The 22,780-nt window shown below is 43.5% G+C and overlaps 1 protein-coding gene across 1 annotated transcript in view; it reads right to left on the reverse strand.

Annotated features, from left to right (window-relative positions):
* ABCA12 (ATP binding cassette subfamily A member 12) overlaps window positions 1-22,780 on the reverse strand; it is an 83,157-nt gene that overhangs the window by 31,657 nt on the left and 28,720 nt on the right. Inside the window, exons 11-30 of the mRNA XM_027636456.1 lie at window positions 21,139-22,761; window positions 20,423-20,538; window positions 19,621-19,727; window positions 17,920-18,173; window positions 17,695-17,807; window positions 17,314-17,438; window positions 16,321-16,494; window positions 15,278-15,442; window positions 14,038-14,239; window positions 13,321-13,460; window positions 12,631-12,750; window positions 11,396-11,486; window positions 9,893-10,072; window positions 8,336-8,651; window positions 5,713-5,827; window positions 4,087-4,416; window positions 3,540-3,609; window positions 3,304-3,438; window positions 2,447-2,602; window positions 1,493-1,670 (exon numbers count right to left, since the gene is read on the reverse strand). Of these exons, the coding sequence (XP_027492257.1) occupies window positions 1,493-1,670; window positions 2,447-2,602; window positions 3,304-3,438; window positions 3,540-3,609; window positions 4,087-4,416; window positions 5,713-5,827; window positions 8,336-8,651; window positions 9,893-10,072; window positions 11,396-11,486; window positions 12,631-12,750; window positions 13,321-13,460; window positions 14,038-14,239; window positions 15,278-15,442; window positions 16,321-16,494; window positions 17,314-17,438; window positions 17,695-17,807; window positions 17,920-18,173; window positions 19,621-19,727; window positions 20,423-20,538; window positions 21,139-22,761 (4,710 nt within the window). The remainder of the gene's footprint in view (window positions 1-1,492; window positions 1,671-2,446; window positions 2,603-3,303; window positions 3,439-3,539; window positions 3,610-4,086; window positions 4,417-5,712; window positions 5,828-8,335; window positions 8,652-9,892; window positions 10,073-11,395; window positions 11,487-12,630; window positions 12,751-13,320; window positions 13,461-14,037; window positions 14,240-15,277; window positions 15,443-16,320; window positions 16,495-17,313; window positions 17,439-17,694; window positions 17,808-17,919; window positions 18,174-19,620; window positions 19,728-20,422; window positions 20,539-21,138; window positions 22,762-22,780) is intronic.

The raw sequence follows: 22,780 nt of genomic DNA on the forward strand, positions 1-22,780 counted from the left end.
ATAGGTAATTTTTTTCACGTGGTCCTGCACCTGTCATCACTTTCAAGGTTTCCTTGTATCACCATCCCACTCTCCTTCCAGCAGGAGGCCACTGCCCACTGTGTCTCCTGCTGCCTCACCATATGGTGAGGGGCAGAGTAGCGTCCCATTAACATCCATGGACATCCCTGTATCCTTCTGTGGGAATGTGAGGGCAAGCACCAAGCTCACCCACTGAACCCTGGCCACTTCTCACTTCTATTTTCTTCAGCCTTCCTCTCCCTACTCAGACCACTGCATATTCCATGCACCAACACTCACGAATGCCCTCAACTTCCAGTGTAATTACTGGGATTCACACAATGCAGTTACACTCCATTCTTTGAGGTTTGCCTGCAGCACCCATACAGCCTTATACTGTAACCACAACTGAGACTGAAACCCACCTCTTCATTTACGAACCACATCAGAGGTGGAAGACTGGTTTCACTGCCATTACTAATGAGAAACGGGAGAGGACTTTCAGACAAGACACCTCACAGTGGGCAGCACTTTCATCTAGTTCAACCAAATAATTACCCACTGAGAAATGGCCAACAGACCTGAGTCAAAACACCCTCTGCTCAGAATAGCTACTTGCACATTACAGCTCATTTTTGGAGCTGTCCTGGAGGGACTACAGGGACAAGATGCATGTCAGACTGCCCTTCACCTTCCCAGAGCTTCTCTCTCTCCTGGGACTTTTAACCATCATTAAAAAGCAGTAACTTGTGACCTTACTCGGGATTTGAAGCCTGCACTAAAAGTTTCAAGAAGGTTTTATACTTTTCTGCATATCACCTTTGCCTACACTTTGCAAACAGAATATGAGATGAATTGATAATAAGCTGAGATGAAGCACACATCTGTCTTACTGGTTTTGGCTCTTCTGAGGCTTCTATTTATCAGCTTAATGTTGCTTTCAGAGATATGCACATATATATCAGTGGAGAAATCAAGTTCTACAGGTCTGTTTCAGTGCTGTTATCTAACAAGTCAAATAATAATTTATAAACAGCAAGGCTGAAAGGCCAATGCATTAATCCCCTGCCATTCCAGCCCAGCCAACACATGAGCCTCTACAGTTGAAGTGTATCTTTATTAAGTTTTCCTGCTAGTATCACTTCAGCTTTGGTGTGTGCACAAGCTACCCACAGCATCCAGAACAGCCTAACCCCAGGCACCAAAGTGCCATGGAACAAAACACCTGAGTACTTGCTGTGCTGGGTATTACAGGTGTCTCACGAGATTAAAAAGCGTGTCCCTAAGGAGCAAAGAATCTTTTAGAATCTGAAGAATTCAAACAGATACAGGAACTCCCGAGGTCATCCATGAGCCAGATAAAACTACATGAGTGATTTGGTCTAATACAGTAACTTTCTCAGTCTCCCATCACTGCCCAGCCCCACTTGCTCTCTCCTTCATCCACTCACACTCCACAGTATAGAAAAGAGCTGCTTTAAAGGGCACGCACATGGTTGTAGTTTTCCCAGCTCCATTGTGACCCAGCAGGGAAGTGATATTCCCTTCATAGAAGTTGAGGCTGAGGTTGTCCACTGCAGCTTTGGATCCATAAACCTTGGTTATGCCATGCAGAGAGACTCCCAAGGGGAGATCAGTGGGCTCCGGTTCCATGTGAGGCTGGGGGGCACCTTTGACATCGAAGAGAAGGGGCAGAGGTCAGTTACTGCACTGCAGCAGCTCTTTGTGCTACTTTTCTCACCCCAGAGATAAGCAGGGCTTTTAAAACCAAAATACAGCCAAGGCAGGTGCCTTTCATCCAGGAACATTGAGAACATGTCACCGGATCTGTATCATTTTGAGCTCTCTGGCATTTCTCCTTTTTACTTCTGCAGCTTCTAATCACTCCTGACAATAGGCATTAATCACTTCTGAAAAGGTCTCATATCTAGGTGTTTCAGAGCACCTAACTTAATTTACACTAAGCAAGCACAGAAAATTAGAGGACATACAGCAAAACTGCTGAGGTATTTTCAGTTGGGTACAACCAAAAAAGCTTTTCTGTGTGAGCTCACAATATTTTGAGCTAAACATTTAAAGAGATGAACAAAGAAGCACACATCCCATTTGCCAAGTGGAAACCCGTATTTGCTTGCACAAACAAAAGTGTATTTCTACACAGAGTGTTGCAGACAGAGATAAGCATGTAAGGTAACTGCCCAACTACAACATACATGAATATGCATGGGACAAGCAGTACTGGATCTCCACACCAAAATAGGAAGAAAAAATATAATTTAAAAGCCAAATCTCCATTCATGTAAGTATCAGTTTCCAATTTTTCCTGTGCTACAAAATAAGGATCAACAAACAAATGTGTTTTCTGAGTATGGTGCCCCCTTAGAAATTCGTCTCTGTTTACCTAAAATATAAGTTATTATTGCTACCCCATGTAGTATCCACATACATATCTTATTGTTGAGGGTGACTTCTTTCCTTAGCATCAGCTTGGAGAAGAGAAGGCCTCTCTGTTTCTCATTCCAGAAGGGGAGGTAACCGTTGTATTCGATCCAGTAAGATGGAAGCAATGGGAAATACCAGGGAGCAGCCATGCCATATCTACCTGCAAGAAGAGGAGTCTCATCCAGGTGTCTGTTCCCCAGGAAGTATCACTATTTGGGGTGCACTCAAAATAACCAAAATGAACTTCACAGAGATCTCTCTCCCCTCTTGATGTGCTTATGTGCTACTGAGACTTGGTAGAGAGTTTGCCTGATTGGCACAGCAGGAAGCACTCCCTATTTTGTTATTCTGAGTAACTCCATAGCTGGAGGGCAGGAGTACTATACGTTTTCCACTGGGTAGATTTCCTTATGCCAGTGGACTGCTTCATTAGGTGGGGAAGAAAAGCAGAAGACAAATGTACTGGCTCTTGCCCAAGGCAGGAATCACTTTTTGAAATCAAATGATGTAAGTAACACAACTCAAAATCACTCAGCTGACAAATGCAGGCCAATGTGCTCTGTTCTCATTCTCACCCACCAGACTGCAAATGCATCCTCTTGTGTCCTTGGCTTCAGCTTCTCAGGAGACCCACCTACCCATGTGATAAGCTGAGGAACCCTAATTCTCCCCTGCTCTGCTCTGCCTCGGTGTCATTAACAGCTCAGACATCCACTAAGTCATGCTCTCTTTGATCTAGGACAGAGGTATCCTGTGTGTGCAGACTGTCTCACTGCCTGAACCACTGAATCAGCCATTGCTGTGTGTATTGTTTTCCAAAAGAGATGGTACAGCACCACCCTCAATGCTTTTTATCCTTACCTGGGAAAACATTCCTTATATACCACCCCAGGATGAAGTAAATGAAGGAGTCTATCAGAATGAGCCAGCACATCCAGCCAAAGGAAGTGTTGTCTCCAATCATGGGGGACTTATACATGTTGTCCCACTGCAGACCTGCAGAAAGGAATTGGGAAATACAGTCAGAATCCGTGTTAGCCAATGAAATGTCCCCACCAGGGGAGCTCAAGGTCTAGTTTTGTCTACAATAAGCATACCTATGCCCTGTGCCTCGTAGCGAGCAATGTATTGACTTGCATAACTGAAGGCGGTTGGGGACAACAGGCTCTGGGGAATAAACAAAATTGAAAACAAAGATTTTATGAATTAGTCTCAAAGACAAGTCAAGTCAGGTAATCAATCAGGTTCCTCATTAGCCAGGAAAATGAGTAGAATTTGTTTCCCAACAGTCACAAAGAGCGCTGGACCAGCCTTATGATGAGAAGTACTACTGGTGACAGGCTGTAACATCTCCTTAGAGCCTGACCTTCTTTTGCTTCCATACTCAGGACCCAACTTCCTCCCTCATGCAGGGTTTTACTTCTGGCTTTTGAAATAGAGCACTGCTTGAGAATTCCCTTCTTGTGCCATGTGGTTAATTATTCCACCGCTTGCATTAATAGATGACCTTTCCTGAATCTGGTGACTCAGAGAAAACAAGTCTAACTTCTGAAACCCAATACCTAGCTATACTGACCCTTGGTAAGAAACAAGGCTTTACATCCACTTCCATGGCTAGGAACATTATGGAAAAGCAGAACTTACCAGGAGGCTCTTCACAGAGAAGCTCAAGTGATTCTCGATGACGAGCAGCACGATGAAGGGAAAGAAGGTGAGGATGTACACGAGGCTGCCCACCAAGGCTGCTATGTTGGTGTTGTTGAAGAAAACACTGATGAAGTAGCTCATGGCTATGATGGACAGGCTGTAGTCCATGAGGTACAGGAACAGGAGTGTTGTGTTTGTTTTGGGTAGGATGTCACCCACTTTTAGAACAATAATGAGGAAGGTGACAGTGATCAGAAGGAAGATGGCACACTCCACGAACCAGGCGATGAAATGGCTGCTGGCATTAACGCCCATCATCTTCATGTACTACAGAGAGAAAGGTGGAAAAAACAACCACAAAAGACATTTGGGAGAAATGAAGATATCTTTCTGCTGACATTAAATGATTTGCTTTTTCAGCAACCAGACCATGCTCTTTCCCACTTTGCCATCTCAGTGTGTTTCTATCCAGGGAGAAACCACGCACTCACATTCCTGGAATGCCCAAGGTTTGCAAAGTAGTCTATTGCAAAAGAACAGCACAGACAGGATCTGCAAGTATCAACTGTCACAGCTCACAAGCTCCAAAGCAGCTTCTGGCCTCAGTTTGTAACTTTTCTAAAGCATTTTGGTTTTTTTTTTTTAAATTATCCTAATTGGTCCAGTGGCTTGAGTGTAAAAGCTCTCACCAAACCATTTCTTACACAACCCCAATTCAACAAATAATAGCCGAATTACCATGGTTACAAGGAAGCAATACTAAGTTATTAAATTAGCTGATGATCAAGTCCCCAGGACTTGCATAAAACTGCAAATTTGTATTGATAAATCCAAAAGAATGTACAGGTGCTAGTGTCTTCTTGTAGATTATTACATAGCTAAAAAGATGACTGACACCCTGGTCCTTAGAGATGGGGAAAATGGTTCCCTAAACTTGAGTAAGGGGCTGCCAGGGAGCCCCCGGGATTCACTCATTTTCCATCTCATCACAGGTGCCCTTTTTGGGAAATGTTTTTGGTGAATCAGCATTTGTTTCCATGGTGTCGGATAAAACCCAAATCTGCTTGAGCTTTTGTTGCTTGCTGAAGCTTAGTTTTACTAAAGTTCTCTGCTGTTCATCTCTGTTGACAGTGATCACACTGAAAACCTGAGTTAATTTAATAAATTCCCTATGTCTCAATGTCAATTCTTTTCCAACAGGCAACCTGAAGAACTTCATTTCAGAGGAGCTGATGTCATATGTAGCACCTTCTGAAATATTAAGTATAATAACTTTAAGGATAGGAAATAAGTCACTTTTCATGTCTTTGTCTCCAGTAGGTATGACTCAAAGTCAATTTTTAGAGAGCTTTAAATCTTCAGAAAACTTGTAATTTTGTGAGGTGCTCATGTTTCCACTGTTCAGAACTGCAAAGCAATATTCCCTCCACTTGAAGGGAGTTTCTGTGGCTTTGAGCTTGGTTACAATGTCAGAATTCAAACACTGCAGGTCAAACAATAGGTATTCGGACTATTTTCCTTAATGCTTGTTTTGCTCCATTTAATACTGAACATGAGACACAGTAGCCACTAATGAGGAAAATCTGTTTATAATTTTGCACGCCCCAGAAAGTTTCACTGTACCTCATAAAGCCTCAGATCTTTCTCTTGAACAAGTGTTTTAACAAAATCAGCTATAAACAGCACCCAGGCAGCCATCAGAGCAAATGGAAGAGAGTAGGTCACACTGGTTAAGAACCTGTAAAAGGCAAATGCAGGCTTTAGCTGAATACCAAATGTTCTGGGGATTAAGGCTTTATACAGAATATATTTTTCAGAACAATACTTTGGCACAGGAAAAGACATGCTTAGATTTCAAAACATGGAGTAAAATTAATAATTACCAAAAAAAAAAGACTCCTTTGGCATTGCACTGGATTTTCTATTCATGAAACCCCTGACTGCCCAAAATCTTTTTTTTTTTTTTTTTTTTTTTTGAATTACAGAGGGATTTCCTGATGCAGTCTGGAAGTTTAGCTCAGCAGCACCACTGGCAGGAGCAGAAAGTGCCATGGGCAGTGGCATCTCCTGGCTCTCTGACGGGCTGTATCCCATCTGGAAGATCACAGCAACCGGCCCCAACTCCCAGTTCTGTACACAGATATAATGGCCAAATGTTGTTGTCAGGCCATATTTCCTGGTATAGATTCTTCCCTTCAAAGTGTCTGTTCTACTATCCCAAAGAACAGGTTTTGAGGATCCAGGTGACATTTCTTGGCTCCTCACTTCAATTAAAACCTTCTTCCAGTGCCAAATGTGTGCAGAAAAAAAAGACAACAATGGCCAACAATAAATTTGTCCTTTTGTGATGGAAAGCAAGTTTTTAGAGCAGGAGATTCCCTTCATTGCATCTGCAGGGCCTATGCTTTCCTCCTTAATTTCTAAACCTGGTTTAAAAAACACAATCAGTGTCATTACTGGAAAAAGCTTAATGTGCAATAACAGTATAAAATTAACACTACATTGGTTTTTAATTTTTTTTTTACCTGTGAAGTTGAAAATTTCCTATGAACCTGTGCTTCCAGAAATGCTTCCATGCAAATGAAGCCTTATTTTTAAAGAACCATGAAAAGGCACTTCAGTAGCTCTACTGGCTCTTTGTTGTTTGGGTTTCTTTTTTTGCTACCACCTTCTGCATAATCTCTAGTTATTAAAAATTCAGCATTTCCCAGCACCTTCTGTGTACTGGTATATTTATATTTCTTCCTTTTCCCTACAGGATGGTAACTGTGCAATAACAATTGATAAGCAGGCATTTTATGATGACTTCTACTGGATGCAAATCCAAAGCCTTTAGGTATTTTAATAATTGAGCAAACTCATGTCCCTCTGAACCTGGGGTGGGGAGGGAAACCTGAAGGCAAGAGATTTTCCCAGCAGGCCAAGAACAAGGAAAAGGAGCAGACAGCACTGTAGTAAGTGCTTCCAGCAGCCAGTTAATCACTGTACAAAACTCTCTCTCAGCAATAATCCAGGTATTTGCTGCAAAACTTGGTTTGGATGCTCCCTGCCTGCACTTGTGGGCACTTTGCTTGTAACTACCCCGCAAAGAGGTTATAGGCCTCCAGCTCTCCTAAGTGACAGCTGTGACAGAATATTCATGGCTCTGCTAGAGCTCCTAAATGGCACCTTATAGCTCTCAAACAATCTTTTGGCTCATGCAGCTGACATGGAGGCTTTTCAGTACACACTGCTTGTAGGTCCAGTCTGTACTTTTGGTCCAAGCACAGGGCACAGCAACCACCCAACCTTCTGATACAGCTTGCTGAACATCCTTCAGTGCTCTCTGACAGACACTGAAATCCCTTCCCTAAATGTTTTCCACCCAGTTTGGCCACCAGCTGTGGTCAGGGTAATAACTCTGAGGCAGTGCCATGTTGCCAGCTTTCCCGCACAGACCAGAACTGCCTTGCCAGAGGGGCAGCTCCTCAGTTGTGAGAGATTCGCTTCTCTCTACTGCATTTGGCAGAGATGCTGTTCATACTGGCTGCAGATCTGGCTCAAGTTGAAGGAAAAGGAAGATGATCCAAAACTTTTTGATCTGCTTCACCATCCAAAACTTATTCTGGTCCTTACACTGCTCTGTTAACAGGCTGTTAACCCAGCAACTCAGTGCAGCAAAAGCCTCTCTGTCCTCCCTCATTACTGCAGAGAGATGGTACAATCTTATCTTCCCTCTTATCCTCCTTAAAGCATCTGAGCACCACCTGATTGAGAGTTACTCAGTGTACACTGAACGTTATCCAGAATCACTGGAATGAATAACAAATATCACAGCTGGACAGCAATCTCTAGGAACAAAGCTTACAAACCTAGGGATGCTTTTTTCCCAATAAATCCATTTTCTAAGTTCTGCTGCATTATCTGCATGTAAACACCTGCAGAACAAGCCAATGTTCATATTTAACCCAAGTCCTGTCAACTCTCAGTTCCACCATGGGTAGTAAAACATGAACAGGGAATGTTACCTCCTGTAAAACCTATAGTTACCATGACAATCCAGGTACATACAGAGCACTGAAAGCAAAAGATTAGGCAAGCCAAACATAGACCATTTATACTAAAGACCAAAATTCCCTCTTCTGTTCAAACCTCTGGGGGAAAAAAAAAAGCCCCACCAACCAAAAAACAAAACCAAGAATCGTTTTTATAGGTCAGACAAGATGAGCTCACAAGAAGCATGAAGACAAAAGCCACCCAAACTTACATATCCTTGTTGTAGCAGGGGTAAGGCATGGCCTGGACTTGAACAGCTATCTCCTCTGGTTTCTTGCCAGTCTGTAATTCAATCATGGCCCTTTCAATGCTGTCCTGGATATAAATAAAGGCCCGGCTGTAGATCTGGCTCTGGGAGGTGGAATTGTGTGGGCCCACGGTCCAGATGCGCTCCCGTATCCTGTTGGTGGTCTGTGTGATCCTGCTGCTCATTCGGATCGTGTAGTTGAGCACAGGAGGGAGAGTCAAGGCCCCAGAAATTGAGGATCCAGGGCTGCTGTGGCTTGAAGGCAGCCTGAAAATGATACCTTGGAAGAGAAAGGGAAAAGGCTTTCCTTTGGAGTTGACAGCACAGGAGCAGTACACACAGATACGTAGGAATTCATCATTTTTGTAGCCTTTTCTACATTTCACTTCTTTGCTGCACAAATAATGCTCAGATGGGCTGGCACTTGTCATGACCACGCCCAAAGGTGCTCCCTATCAATACAGCTCATGTCTCGATGCTGTAACACAAAAGAGTTAGGAACCCAGTGCCGACAATTGTTGATGACCTACACACATATTTTTGGGCCCAAACAAATTCCTACAAAGCTGAGAGGTGTAAGACTATAAAATCTTTGCACGTTCCTGTTTGGAAATTGCATTTATGTACAGCTTGACAGACGGGAAATTTTTTGCCTTTAAAATGTCTGTTTGAGTAGAGCCAACACCACAGAAGTTTTTCTCTCCACAATACCTTCCCTGATTATTCCATACATAAAACATATGATGGGATGGAATGGATGACAAAGGGGGAAGAAAACTGCTTTTATGGGAACAGACAAATATTATCAGGGTTTGAAGTTCCAAGAAAAGCAAGTTTCTATCTACTCCTCAGTTATGAAGTATAAAACCAGAGGTCACAGGAATTATAAGTAAAACCTAATTGAGGAGATATTGGCCATTGTTTAAAAATTAATATATATTTATATTATTCAAATTAATGTAAGTTCCTATTCCCTCCACTGCTCTCTGCAGTCTGCTCTGAAGCTGCAATCCAATCCTACAAATGTGAAGTGTGACTGAGAAGACCCAATATAACATTATGGTGCTTGGCTGGAATATCTCAAGCACTTTATGGCTTCCTAATAAATTGAACTGTTTCATATTTGGACTTGATGATCTTAAAGGTCTTTTCCAGCCTCAATGATTCTATGATATCTTTCTCAATTAAAGCATCTTTTTCCAGGGAACCTTGAAATAAATTAGTTGCATGAAGATCTCCTTAGGGCAGCAGAATTTTGTTCAAACTGAGAATTAACAAAGAGAAGCCACCAGTTGACCAGAGATGTAAGAGAAGAGGAGCTATAAAAAGGAGAGTGTAAAACACTCCATAAGGTGGTCTCAGGGTGCAGGCCCCACACACAGGCTGGCTCAAAATCAATTGCTGTGCAGTGGGAGCTGTGACCATAACAGTTTGTGGTGAAAAGTCAGATTTCTTACGCTGCACTCCCACCCTCTATCAGGCTGAATTTAATTTACAAGGGGATTTGAGACTGTCACATACTTGCAAATAGCTCGTTCTTCAGAAAGAGCTCCTTAGCCACCCTTTCCATTTCCTCTAAGTCCTTGACTGCCTGCACACGATTAAACGAAACGCAGGAGGACACGTTTACAGCAAGGGTAGCAAGAGTGTTCAGCTGATCAACAATGTCAGTGTTGTTCTGTAATTCCAGCCGAATATCATCTGGAAAAAAACCCCACAGACAAAACCATCAGCATCACTACAATAGCAAAAAATCCATAACATCATTTCACCCTTTACACTAACGATGACACCAGAGAGGAAGAATAAACTCCCCATCATAGTAAACATTAAGTGTAAAATACATTTCTTCACTCAGCAATGCAATGAAGGCATGTTGTTGACCCAGTTTTTATGTTAATCATTTGTAATATGCTCGTGAGTTTGTCTTTGGGAGGATGCCAGCAGTGGGATGTGACAGCCATCCCAAATCACAAGTCCCTCCTAAGCTGCTGGAGTTTCAGACTCACACATGATGCTCACCATTCCTTCCACATCTTATGGTTCTGGGTGTAATCACCTCACCTGTTGAGCTGCTGTGTCTCAGGGGAGCACAAGCCCATCAAGGCAGAGCTGTGTGTGCTGTGCTGATGTGTGGACTGAGCCTGATAATGCAGTTAATGAAGACACTGCTGTTTGCTGCCAGGTTCCAAAGGTGACTGTGTAATGCAGGGAACTAATAGGGAACAGCTGCTGCTGGCACCACAGCTTTTGGGGAGTTAAGACAGGAATTGTTACTTATGGATTAATGCAGGGGTCATCATGATGTAAATGCCCTTCTGACTGCAAGAGACCACAACCACTTTTGGCTGCTGCTGGTTTTGCTGGCATAGCCTAGATTTATGTTGAGACTTACAGCCACCCATTGAAAGAGCAGGCAGGGACAGTAGGACAGGGAGAAAGGGACTGGGATCCCCCTGCTGTGCACTCTCAGGGGGTGATCTATCCACCACCACTGTTAGCTGGTGAGTCTCACAGTGCACATCAGCAACTCCCACACTGAAGGACCATGCAAGACCACATGAGAACAGCAAATTCCAGCACAGCTTCTCCTCTGGCTCCATCAGCCTGGGTACCTTTATCTGATCCCTTGCTGTTCTGCTCTGGAGAACTTTTAACTTGAACCTTGTTGCAATGCAAGTGAGCTGTCCTCAACATTTTCCAGCAGTCCCAGGTAACTCATTTGAAGTCGTAATTACGGCTAAACAGTGTCCTCCAGTGGCCACACACAGAGGCAGAGTCTCCCATCCCACTCTCCCTTCAACACCCAGGAGAAACATCTCTTCACAAAGCCTCGTGCTTTCTAAGAGTCTTTTCCCACAGACCACAAGATTCCTGGATCAGAGCTGAGATTGCCTTGCAGTAGAGCATTCAACACTGGCCAGAGAAGAACAGTACTATGGGATGGCTGCAGTTTCATGCCTCGAGCTCCCAGACTTGAAGCACAAGGAAGAAAGAGGGCAGCACATATGAACACACACTTACCCAGTTCATTTATCTGACTCAGCAGTTCAGCTGCATCCAAATCCACCATCATCTTGATAAAAACCTGCACGAAGGGATTCTGCAGAGCGTTCTATCAACAAGGAAAAAAAAAAAAAGGAGTCTCTTGAGCTTATTCAGTGTATTTCTAAAATGTAGCAGACTTCACTGAGCATTTGTACAACCCCCTCCTACTCCTTTCCTGACCTTCCATACTTCACTCAGTGTATCAGGATGGAGAAATGCTAGCAACAAAAATGTCATACAGAGTTCTTTGAGTTCAAGTTAGTGCTTCTTGGAGTCAAGAGAGGACACCTACAGAGTCTCCCCCAGGTACCAGAGTCCCGTGAAAAAAAAACTATGGATAATCTAAATTGTTCTAGAAGCGCAGTAAACATCCCTCGGGTATGTTTTAAGTCCTGTGAACAAAGCCAGAGCACAGTGGGTAGGCAACCAAAACTAAACTTGGAGATCAGCACAGATTTTCGTTTGGCTGAATATTTCATTATTCTACCAACGAGTGCAATCAGCAGAGGATATTTAATTTCACTTTTGCATATTCCACTCTGGATTTTTCTCTTGGTGCCATGGAAATTAGAACGAATTCCAGCCCCTGAAATTAACTTCTAATGCTTTAGGTTTTCAGGGATCTCATTTTCTCAGTTTGTAAGAAAAGGAGACAATTTTTACTAGAGAGTGGGAAACAAGTGTGTGTAACATTACAGTCTACTGCTTTCTCTATCCAAGCAAGGCTAGGCTCCTTAGGAGGGAAAAAAGAAATTTTATTTACATTCAGTGAGGTACAAAACATCTTCCAGCTCTTATGTGTGTACCCAGAGCAACATGCTTATTATAGATACTGTTTCATTTTCTGAAAAAGTCATTTCTTGCCTGGTCTTGGCTGGCTGGATCACTCCATCAAGCAGAAAGTTAATTTACAAACTGAAGAGCATTCCCTGCTCATCTCAGCCCTCCAGCAGGCCCCAGCATGGCCAGTGTCAGGGAGCATATTACAAACAGATTATTTGAGACAGAGGATGTGCATGGCAAGGTGAGTCAGGAGTGTTTCTGTTAAGGGAACAGGCAGGCACAGGAACTGGGAAGTCCAGGACAGAAGGCTGAGAAGGGCCTCCCCACATGACTTCAGATGTCTATGGAACTGCAGTTCATTTCAGTGAGTGAATCCATCCTCCCAATTCCCTCCTGGCAAGAGAGATGGGGGAGGCAGGATCTCATACCTTGATCATTGGAACTGTCTGGTTTAACTTAGCCAGGGAATTAATGATGATAGGAGACTTGTCCAGCCACTCTTGGGACTTCAGGGCTAGATCAGCCATCTGCTCCAGGGTTGCATTAGACTATAAAAGAAGCCCACAACATAAAGGATTAATTTATTCATTATCTTACAGATTTTAATCAATAAATATATCAATAAAACAGCTGAGACCAAATTTGGTTTCCTCAGGATTTTTCTTAGCATCCTATCCCTGTTTGGCAAAATGCCCTTTAACACACTGAATTTGATGCAAGTACTTAAAATACAGCCCTGTAAGTGCCATTTAGAACATGTCTTGGATATCAGCTTTCCTTCTACTGGTCTCCTTGTGAACAAGCACTGGTTAGAGCATTTGTCTTGGGAGACATACCTCTCTTACTGGTTGAAAATATGGGGGTGAAACTTCCTAAACTGGAGGCCTTATAAAAATTGTATTATAAATATTAGACCAACAGCAATTTTCTGGAGGTAAGATTCATTCAAAGACAAAAGATGACTCATATATCAGCAAGGAAACCAGAAAAAGAAAGTTGGATTAATACACCAAACAGTGAGAAAGCAGGCCTGTGCTTCTCAGAGAAACAAGCCCGTGCCAGATAAATTACAACCCTTTGGAGTGGCTGTACCCTGATGTCCTGGAACAGAGCCATACCTTCCTCATGATTGCTCGAGTTGCTGGGGTATCTGGTGTAAAAAGGATCTTCCCAAGCACCATTGGTTTTAAAAAAGACCAAATTAAAGCTCCAGTCGGGGTCTTGACCAGGTCCAGGTAAAAGGATAAGCAAAATGGTGCTGCAAGGGGAGAAAAGCAAACAAAATTGCACAGAGAACAAACAGACCAGACACAAGAAAGCTACCAGTGTATTTTTCCCCATCTATCCAGTTTGTTGCTGTGTCCAGAGACTGACTTCAGGGCCCTCTTCACTGACTGATCTAATGCATCTTGACAAAGGCAATACACCCCCAAGATCTCCTGTTGCTGAACTCAAGACAACAAGAGTCTCACTGTTTAAGCCAAGATTATCTGCTCGAAGGTTAAATGGAGTTTTGTGAACTCAGAGGAGCTAATAATGTCAGTACAGTCAGAAAAACTACACATCAAGAAAAAGCAGTGACCTGTCGAGCCCTAAGACCAGATCATCAACAAATGGGAGACAGTGCAGTGTCAAGCACTGCTCTGCTGCACAGGCAGTTTTCCTTTGAACATTTATGGAAATAAAGCTCCAATAATTAGGGCAGTGCAGATCTTCAGCTAGCATAAATAATGAGTGCTTGCAGCCCTCAGAGACACACAGGGGAACAGTTCAGCACTACATCTCTCTGGAAATAGCAGAGAAATGATTTTGCCCTAGGGAAAAGCCAGACTTACTGGAGTCTTGAGGAATCCCATATTTCCTCATCAGCTTTTGGACATAGACATCCTCCGTGTAAGAACTGTTGTTTGTGGGGTCTCCAAAATCTGGAAGCAAGGACTCAAAGAACAGGGGTGTGATCTCCTGGTTGCAGAGAACTTTTGACATGGACTTAAATGAGCCACGTGTTATCCTAAATGTGGCTGGTTTAAATAACGCCTGCAGAAAAGACAAAATGCAAACAAATCCTGCACACTGAAAGGACCCCACTCTGAGAGAAAAGAGAAATAACAGAATGAGAAGGCAAGGATTGAACATGTTTACACTGCTTTCTTATGAGAAGTTTGTTTCTACAAAAAAAGGAATTGTCCTTGGAAATAATGCATTTTTTGGCTAACCTCTGCTATGACAGTGGTGGCAAATTCATTTCCAGGTGTGAGAGCCAATGTGGGAAGTGCCTACAATGTGTGCAGAGGAATTCCCTATTATTGACACAGATGGGCCCTGGGTTACAACACAGAATTTGTCACATAGATGTACACATTCCCTAGCCCCACCTAGTCCATGAATGCACGTGGCTCTACAGTGTCCAGGCAAAGTGATGACCAGGACTGATTCTCACTGACTATGGATCTGAGAGGGACTGGACATGGTGCTGGATGAAGGTACTGCACGCTGAAGTTACTGCGGCTGCCAGAGCTGTAATTTGTTTGTACTGAATGTTTCGGGCAGGCTCAAGGCTTTGGGTGTGATCTAATGCACAGTAAAGCCAGAGCAATGTTTTGCTGTTAACTTACCGGATTTGCCTTTACTCGGCAGTTCCCCAGCTGTTTTCACCAGCTGACCCTTCCAGTATTTTGCTGGAAGTCCTCCCTCCTTCAAGACAGTTGTTCATCCCCTGTATTTTTGTTCCAAGTGTCCCTCCCACAGCACGTGTTCCTTGTATCCCCCTGTCATGAGCACGTGATGGTCTCACTGCTCCAAATCAAAGCTTTCCCAGGAAGGCAGCACACCATCACAGAATGGTTTGGGTTTGAAGGGACCTTAAAGATCACCTAGTTCCACACTTCTGCCATGGGCAGGGACACCTTCCACTAGACCAAGTTGTTCAATACACCACCCAAACAGGCCTTGGACAAGTTTGATAGAGATTTTTCTTGTTTTAATGTGGTTTAATGTGGCTTCCACGGTAAGAAATGACTATGGAAACTGTTCCAGTGGTGTTTTGCCTCCAAAGCCCATGCAGACTACACATACCTTAGTCAGTGGCATTTTCCTAGACTGCCGGAGCTTTTTCAGGGAATGAATAGCTTGTAGCAATGGATCAACACCAGATTCAACCTGGTGTCTGAAGTATTTCATTTTTGTCAGAAGGCCTAACATCTTGTCCATGGGTTGCTGAAGTTCCTTAGGGAAAAACATCTACAAGAAGCAGGAAGGAAGTCAATTACAATTAGCAGGAATCTGCGTGCACGTGCATGTACACACCTACATTGTGTCAATTCAAAGATAAGGAGTGTGGGATTTTCAAAACTGTTAGGAGGCTTAAAGGGTGTATGTCCCATGGGAAATGAATGGGATTTGTATTTCTAAATCCCCAAGTGCTTTTGCAAACCACTCCCCTGAATATTACATAATCTGAACAGTGCACATTTCCAAACACCCACAGTTGAGAAATGTGTGTCAGCTACTGGCTGGGATACAATCAGGTCTCTAAGTGGTAGCATTTCACAAAGCACAGGTGTCAAACACTACGAGTAACTTTTGACCTGAGCTCAACTTCATTGGCATTCTCATTTAATAAGCATTTTTAAATATGTACTCATTTAACTGTGGATGTTCTCTTCCATGCTCTTTCTACAGCTGTGTCTGTGGGATATTTGAATCATTTAATAACTTTGTAGTTCCAAATAGATAGGAAAAAGATATTTTATGAGACTTTTTCCAGGGCTTTCCTTTTCAAGGAATAAAACTATTTAGCCCAGTGCCTTATTTTTGGGTCAGTTGGGAATGTTCAAGAGGTTGTGACAGCACATAAATGATACTAGCAGATAGGGAGGCATTTAGAGTAGGTCCAGTGCCTTTAAATGAGGTTTGCTGGTTTACACCAGCTGGGATTCTCATTTATATCCACACTGTCACAGCATGGATATGCAATAAAAATTACTGCATGAGCAAAGCCTGATCTTTGGCTTGTGTAAATCCTCATAGCTTTTGGCCACTGCAATGATATTTTATGACCTTTCAGCCACTGTGTGCAGCAAAGACTACAGAAATCACTCTACAGAGCCAGCACTAACCTTGTACAAGAAATTGTAAACGTCTAAGTGTCGTAACAGCGTGACCCCCAGGATGTAGGTCCCACGAGTCCTCTCTGAGAGAGAGAGTTTGCACAACTCCTCTGCCACCGTTCGCAGCTGCGGGTCAGCGGGACCGACACTACAGGACTCCAGCTGTAGGAGCTGAGAAATGAGCTGTGTTTGCACAGAGGGAAAATGGATTTGTTAGGGGTGGGCTGCATGCTCCACTATGCATGGATTAATCTTGCTGTGCTGTTGTTCTTTCCACAGTGTCATATTTCAACCCCAAGAACCAGGAAGTGCCTACCCATTACTCCCTCTCCCAGGGACAAATCCTAAGGCCTGTGTTTTACCACCCAGTTTGCACAGTAGTAAAATCTTTTGTGGCTTCAGTTTCTCATTGACTGATGCATGTGAAGCTTGGAAAAGAGCTCACTCTTTGGGGCTCAGTCCAGACAAGATGGCTGGGAAGGAAAAGCATCTGGAGCTCTGCTTGCACAGGAGGTTGAGGAAGGCAAGCTCATCTCTCATTCTGGGAGGCTATTTTTGGACCCCGAGTGCTCCCATGAGATGTGGTTACAAGTGTATTTTCCATCTGGACTGCGACAACTTCTGAGCACTGAGGACCCCACCGAAGGCACTGCCCAGCCCTCATTAGTCTGTCCCAGTGAACCACATCCTGCCATGGATCAGAGCCATCCCTCCCCAGGCAGGGCCTGGCTGTGCACCAGCCACTGCTGACAGCCAGAGGGACCATATGGCTCCTGGTCCCCAGTGGAGGGACTGACATCAGTGACTGCTCCGGCCACATTCCCGGTGGTGATTCCAATCCATAATGTGCTCTGCTGTCTATCCCTACGGGATCACTCACCCCTCTCCATGCTGTCACACATGCAGTGATCTGCTCAGCTGCATTCACTAACTAATTCTGGTGTTAATGGCCTGAGAAGTAGAAAGCAACGAGATCTCCCAACAGGATGACAGCAAACTTACCTGACTGCTGTTTTCTGGGAGAGGTGTTTCCAGAAGAGCATCAATACTGGCTGCAGACATTCCTGTTGCGTTTTTGAGATCCTCCTTGAGCTGGTCCACATTTTTAAACACATCTCTTAACTTTTCTGTAAAGAACAATCAAAGAACAATTGACGTAACAGCTTTCTCCAGACACACAGCAATCTAAAGCACACAGAGAGGACTTCAGGTGAAGCATGGAAGTGTGGTACCCCAGATAAAGGATCCCAAGGGGCATGGGACATGGGGCATGGTTATTTCATTAATATCACTTCTTCCTGGCAGCTAGGCAATTCTTGGGACTTCCAGCAGAAAGTATGGTACCAGTGATGGTGTACCAACACTGTAAACACAGAAAAGTACCTTGCTTGCTAGAGTTTGTTAAACTCTCAGTGATGTTAAACATGGAATTCAAAGTCGCCATATATTGAGGAATCTCTTGAAAGAAAGCAATTTCTGGTACATTTTCTTGAAGCCTACATTGGAAAAAACAAAACAACAAACAAAACTGAGGACATGAAAAGAAGGCAAGAAGTTGTTTCCTAAAAACAGAATACTAAAGCAGTCTAACTCTGGGAAGAGCCTCACCAATTCAGCTGTGTCTGGATGTTCGTGGCATCCCCAATGAGTACATTCTGAAGCTCTTGGGAGATTCTCCTGTGATTCAGGACATCGGTCACCACGTGACTGCTCAGCTCCACAGCGCGGAGGAGCTGCTCGTGGGATTGGCCTTGCTCACACAGCTCTCCAAAGCCAACCTCGGGGAGGTGGCAGAGCTGCTGGACTGACTTAAAGCTCTCGTAGTCACACAGAAGGGTTGTCAGATCCCGCAGGCGAGAGATCTTCAAAGGAGGTTTTGACGAAAGAAGACAAATGCACAAACACCAGTTAGATGACAGAATTGTAAAAGGTAAGTTTTAAAGAGTCCAGCTGTCCCTTTCTGTTTCTCCTTAGGATTAAGATTTTAATATATATATTTTTAGGTTCATTCCAAAGGTCTTCAATAGGAGAGTTCGTAACAATTGTTCCTACATGAGTCTGTAGCAGACCTGGCTGGATCTAATAAACCTTGCAAGCCCTAACATATCATTTCCCCCACCCCACACACACGCACAGTAATACTCCATTTGGACTTACCCATTTACCAGTTAATCTTCCCAGAGACCAAATAAATCTACCTTGCCCAACAGGTTCAGTCTTTCGGATACCACCTGGTCATCTACTACAGCACAGCAAGGAGACTTCGCCACAAGTCAGGACTTCCACATCTGCCAACCCGTGTAAAATTATAATCCTTTGCCTACTCTGCTATTATGGGCTTCCCTCTTGTCTGACATCATTATTTACATTATCAGGCTCTTATGGGAAGAATTATTTTCAGGTTTATGCCTCTGAGTACCTGTCACACTGAGGCTCATCATATTATTATTACAGATATATTGCACAGCAACAGCATTGTATACTGTTATATTTTTTAAAAAGACTCTTTAATACTATTTCTCATATGGAGCAATAGACTAAAGTGCATGAATGCTATTAGTGCAATCATGTGTGCATGGGGTAAGAAGTGTTTTATTCAAATGAGGCATTGCCAAACCCAAAGCTGGTGAGGGAACTCCACCAGTAAATACTTGTGCTTAATCTCAGAACCCATTCTGGTGTTGTGAGATATGTAGGGCTAAGGGAGCATGTGGGGACTTGACTCCAGCCATGCTGGTGTTAGCACAGCTCCTTAGGCACAGTGGTAACCAAGTTAGTCATGCTTATAACTGTCAATTAGGGATGCACAATTCCCTGATCTTCAGCAGGGCAGAGATGTCTAATCCCTACTTGTGCCTTTGAGAACTCCTCCCTACCCACTTCTCAGCTGAAGCAGAGGCATCCCAGAATGATCTCAGCTCTGCAAGGTGCTTTGCTAAGTCTCAGTGAACTTTAAAACCAATGGTGCACTGAGCAATATGCTGCCACTGGCAATCTATGTAGCGCCCACCCTTTTGGGATGGCTGGCAGAAAACAGAGCCATTCTATCCAACAGGCTAGGAGGACAGGAACACCTTTACCTTCTCTCAAAAACAGGTATACATTCGATAACGACTGATACAAGAACAAGTTCCTCAACCCAGTTTACTGGTGACCTTCAAATTTAGGCAGAACACAGAGTTTCCGTCCTAGTTTTATCAGCTGTTCTTTTCAGAAACTTTTTTCCATGTGCTGTTTTTCTAAACCACCATTGCACATTCATGTATCACTGCGGGATGTCCTTCAAGTCAGCATTTTAAGCAGACTCACTTTTAGCTTCAGGAGCTCTGGTATGGATGAATGTTTCTCAGAGGTATTATTTTGCATAAAAGAGTTCTTTTTCAGATGAGTTTGCTTCAAAAGCAGGGTGATGTTTTCTGTGCAGAGAAAAAAACAATAGTTACTCCAGACAAAAATGCCAGACTTGCAGAAACTTCACAGGTAGGAACATCAGCACTTTTATTCAGAGGCCTACTGAGCATTGCTATTTTCCACCAAATTCACATGGCCAAGAACCTGTGAAACCCCAGAGGAAGGCTTAGGTGGTAATCTGAATTATAATGGATCCAGTCCCAGTAGGTGCTCTGTTCCTAGGGAAATCCATCCCACCCTGGTAACAGGATTCTGGCAGTGCCCTTCAGAGTACATGTGGTATCCCCACTCTGTGAGCAGGTAAAGCCTCAGGTGTTACAATAACCTCATATGATCAGTATCTATGTGAAATAACAGCTTAACTCTCAAAAATAACTGCTGTCATCCAGGTACAAAGAGCTGTGAAGGGAAATGGGTTTCTATTTGTAAGATTTCTTTATCTGAGTGTCAGCAACCTGTCATCACATAGTGAAGAGTAGATGTGCCTTCTGGATAGAGTGGGATAGAAACTTATAATCGCAATGTGACATAACAAACATAAAAAGGAGTCTGGCTTCCCGAGGTCTCACAGCCCCAGTTAATTACCAGCAGATGAAAACATGCAGCACCATTCCTTCCTACCACTAGACAGAACACTTTGAAAAGACAGGCATGACACATTCCAGCTGAGGTCCCAAGGCATTAATGAAATCATGATCACCTGTCAATTCTCTGTCCTCAGCTTCAGCAGCATTTATTAAACACTTCAGGTAAGGGTTACAGCTGTTATTCATTGTCACCTGCAAGAGTGTGTTTTCAAATTCCAAAAACAGAAATCTGAAAAATAAGATAGGAATTTAAATCAGCTTCTCTTTCAGAAACAAGATACTTCAGCAAGCAACCTGTCAGCTGTGTAGATGCTGTTCCTTGACAGTGTAAATAAGAATTCCAGATAAAAGCCATCTCTCCTAAGTGGGTACCCTCCCAGTTTTATTTCATCAATTCTTTTTGCTGTTATCTCCCAAAGCTGTCATTCACTCTCAAACCATATGTATAAGAAAACATACTTGAAACGTTCACTGTGGATGCACAATATAGATGGAAAGGCACACCCAGGGGAGACTGAGGATCAAACCACAAAAAAGTTGTTTCCAAAGAGCCTACCACTGGTGGCAAGACTCCTTAAGGACTCTGCTTCCACTGTGAGCTGATATGTGCCAACAGAAGATTTTTGGAAGTCTGACTTTCAGCTGTATGTTCAACTCAAGGAGAAGTCTTCTTTTTTTCAATTTAACCCACATTACACCTCATCTCCTAAATTGTGGTGATTGCAGGCTTAAGTTGCTCCACGGAAGAAAATTACATCCTTCTCATGCAGAATGAGAATGGTGGTCACTACCCATAAATGCAATTACAATCCCCAAAACCCAAACTCACCGTGCGATCAAACTGGTTGGTGACAGAGTGTGGTCACTCTGAGACCAAGGCAGGGTCTTGTTGTAGAGGGTTTCTGCCACAACTACGAAGTGATGAGAGATGATATCAATCACACTGTCAAAACTAGTTTTGTTGGAGCGAAAAGCTGAGCCAGAACTTATATTGAATTCATTTAGCAGATCAGAGAAGTTCAGCCCCTTGAGAATGTAGAGGCTGGCTTCTGTGATTTCCTGAGCTGACATCTCGTTGGCAGAGTTGTTTGCCACTGCTCTCAACAACTTTCCAAAGGCAGCTCCTTCAGTTAGATTCCATTTGGTGTTGAGGAACCTGTCAACCACATCCCAGACACTTGTGTAATAACTCCATTTGGGAAGGCTGAAGGCGCCGTGCAGTCTCTGCAGCAGGTTGTTCATGTGGAGCTCATCCTGTGCCACACTGAAGAGCATGGACAGGTTATTCCAGCTTGCTACGGTGTCAGGGAAATTTAGGGAGTCCAGTACTGTTTCACTCAGCATGGCAGGAATCAGCAGGCTCAAAAGCTGAGATGGGAGCACATCTTGGACTGGGATGGGGCAGGAGACATTACTCTGCAGCAGCCCCTCCGTGACAGCAGTCAGAGCTTTCGCCTTCTCCTGCACCCAAGAGTTTTCCAGCTCAGACACAAGGTTTAATTTGGAAAGGAAACTCAGAGAAAAATGCAGAGATTGGGTGATGCACGACAGCTCCTTGGAGAAGCGTTCACTGCTGCTCTTGTAGAGAGCAGAAAACTCTGGAGACAGTTTCAGGTTTCTTATGGCAAGCTGGAACACTTTGGCAAAGCTGTCATTGTGCACTGTTCCACCCTCCATGCCCATGGAATCAAAGAGGGCCTTGCAGGGGCTCCTGGCTAAGGACTCCCTTAGAGTGGCATTTTCAAACAGCATCTCAAGTGCTATGTGGAGCACGTTTTCAAAAGAGCAGTTCTGGAGGGTCCTGTCACCATTGTTGCTGTTCTCAAGGAAAGGACTCAAGGCTGAATGCAAGAACTCCCAAATTTTTGCCTCTAGAGAAGCACTGGGCTGTAGGGAAGACTGGCTGAACTCCTGCAACAGCAAGTGTGAGAAATCATAGACAATGTCCATTTTTTCTGCAAATGTTTTGTTTGAGTTGGTGTCATGCAGAACTTTCAGCCCTGCTCTCCCAATTTCAATCAGTCTCTGGGTATAGTTACTGTAAGTATCAAATAATAGGATGATAATTTCAAGCTCACTGATATTATACCTTTTCTGCAAACCTTTTAAAATTGAGATACTCCTTTGCATGGCCTGCAAGTACATGGAGATGTTGGTTCCTCTGGAGTGCTCTTCCCCATACAGCTCAAGCATGGAGGATGCAAAGTTTAGCAGCTCCTTCAGTTCCTCACCAAAGGGAAAACTGGAGTACTTTTCCACAGTATTTAACTGATTTTGCAGCATGTCCAAAAATGACTGGGGAGTGAGATTGTCTGTACTATTCCAGTTGACAGACTGGAGACTTTCAGCAATTTGCCAGAAAGCCTGCAGTTCATTTCTCTGCCTTAAATGAGGGAAATCAAGGAGTATCTGCATTAGCTTAGACAAAGAAGAGATCAGCAGATAATGATCACTGGTATTCACCTCTGCCA

This window comes from Corapipo altera, unplaced genomic scaffold, assembly GCF_003945725.1.
Source record: "Corapipo altera isolate COAL_440 unplaced genomic scaffold, ASM394572v1 45, whole genome shotgun sequence".
Taxonomy (NCBI): Eukaryota; Metazoa; Chordata; class Aves; order Passeriformes; family Pipridae; genus Corapipo; species Corapipo altera.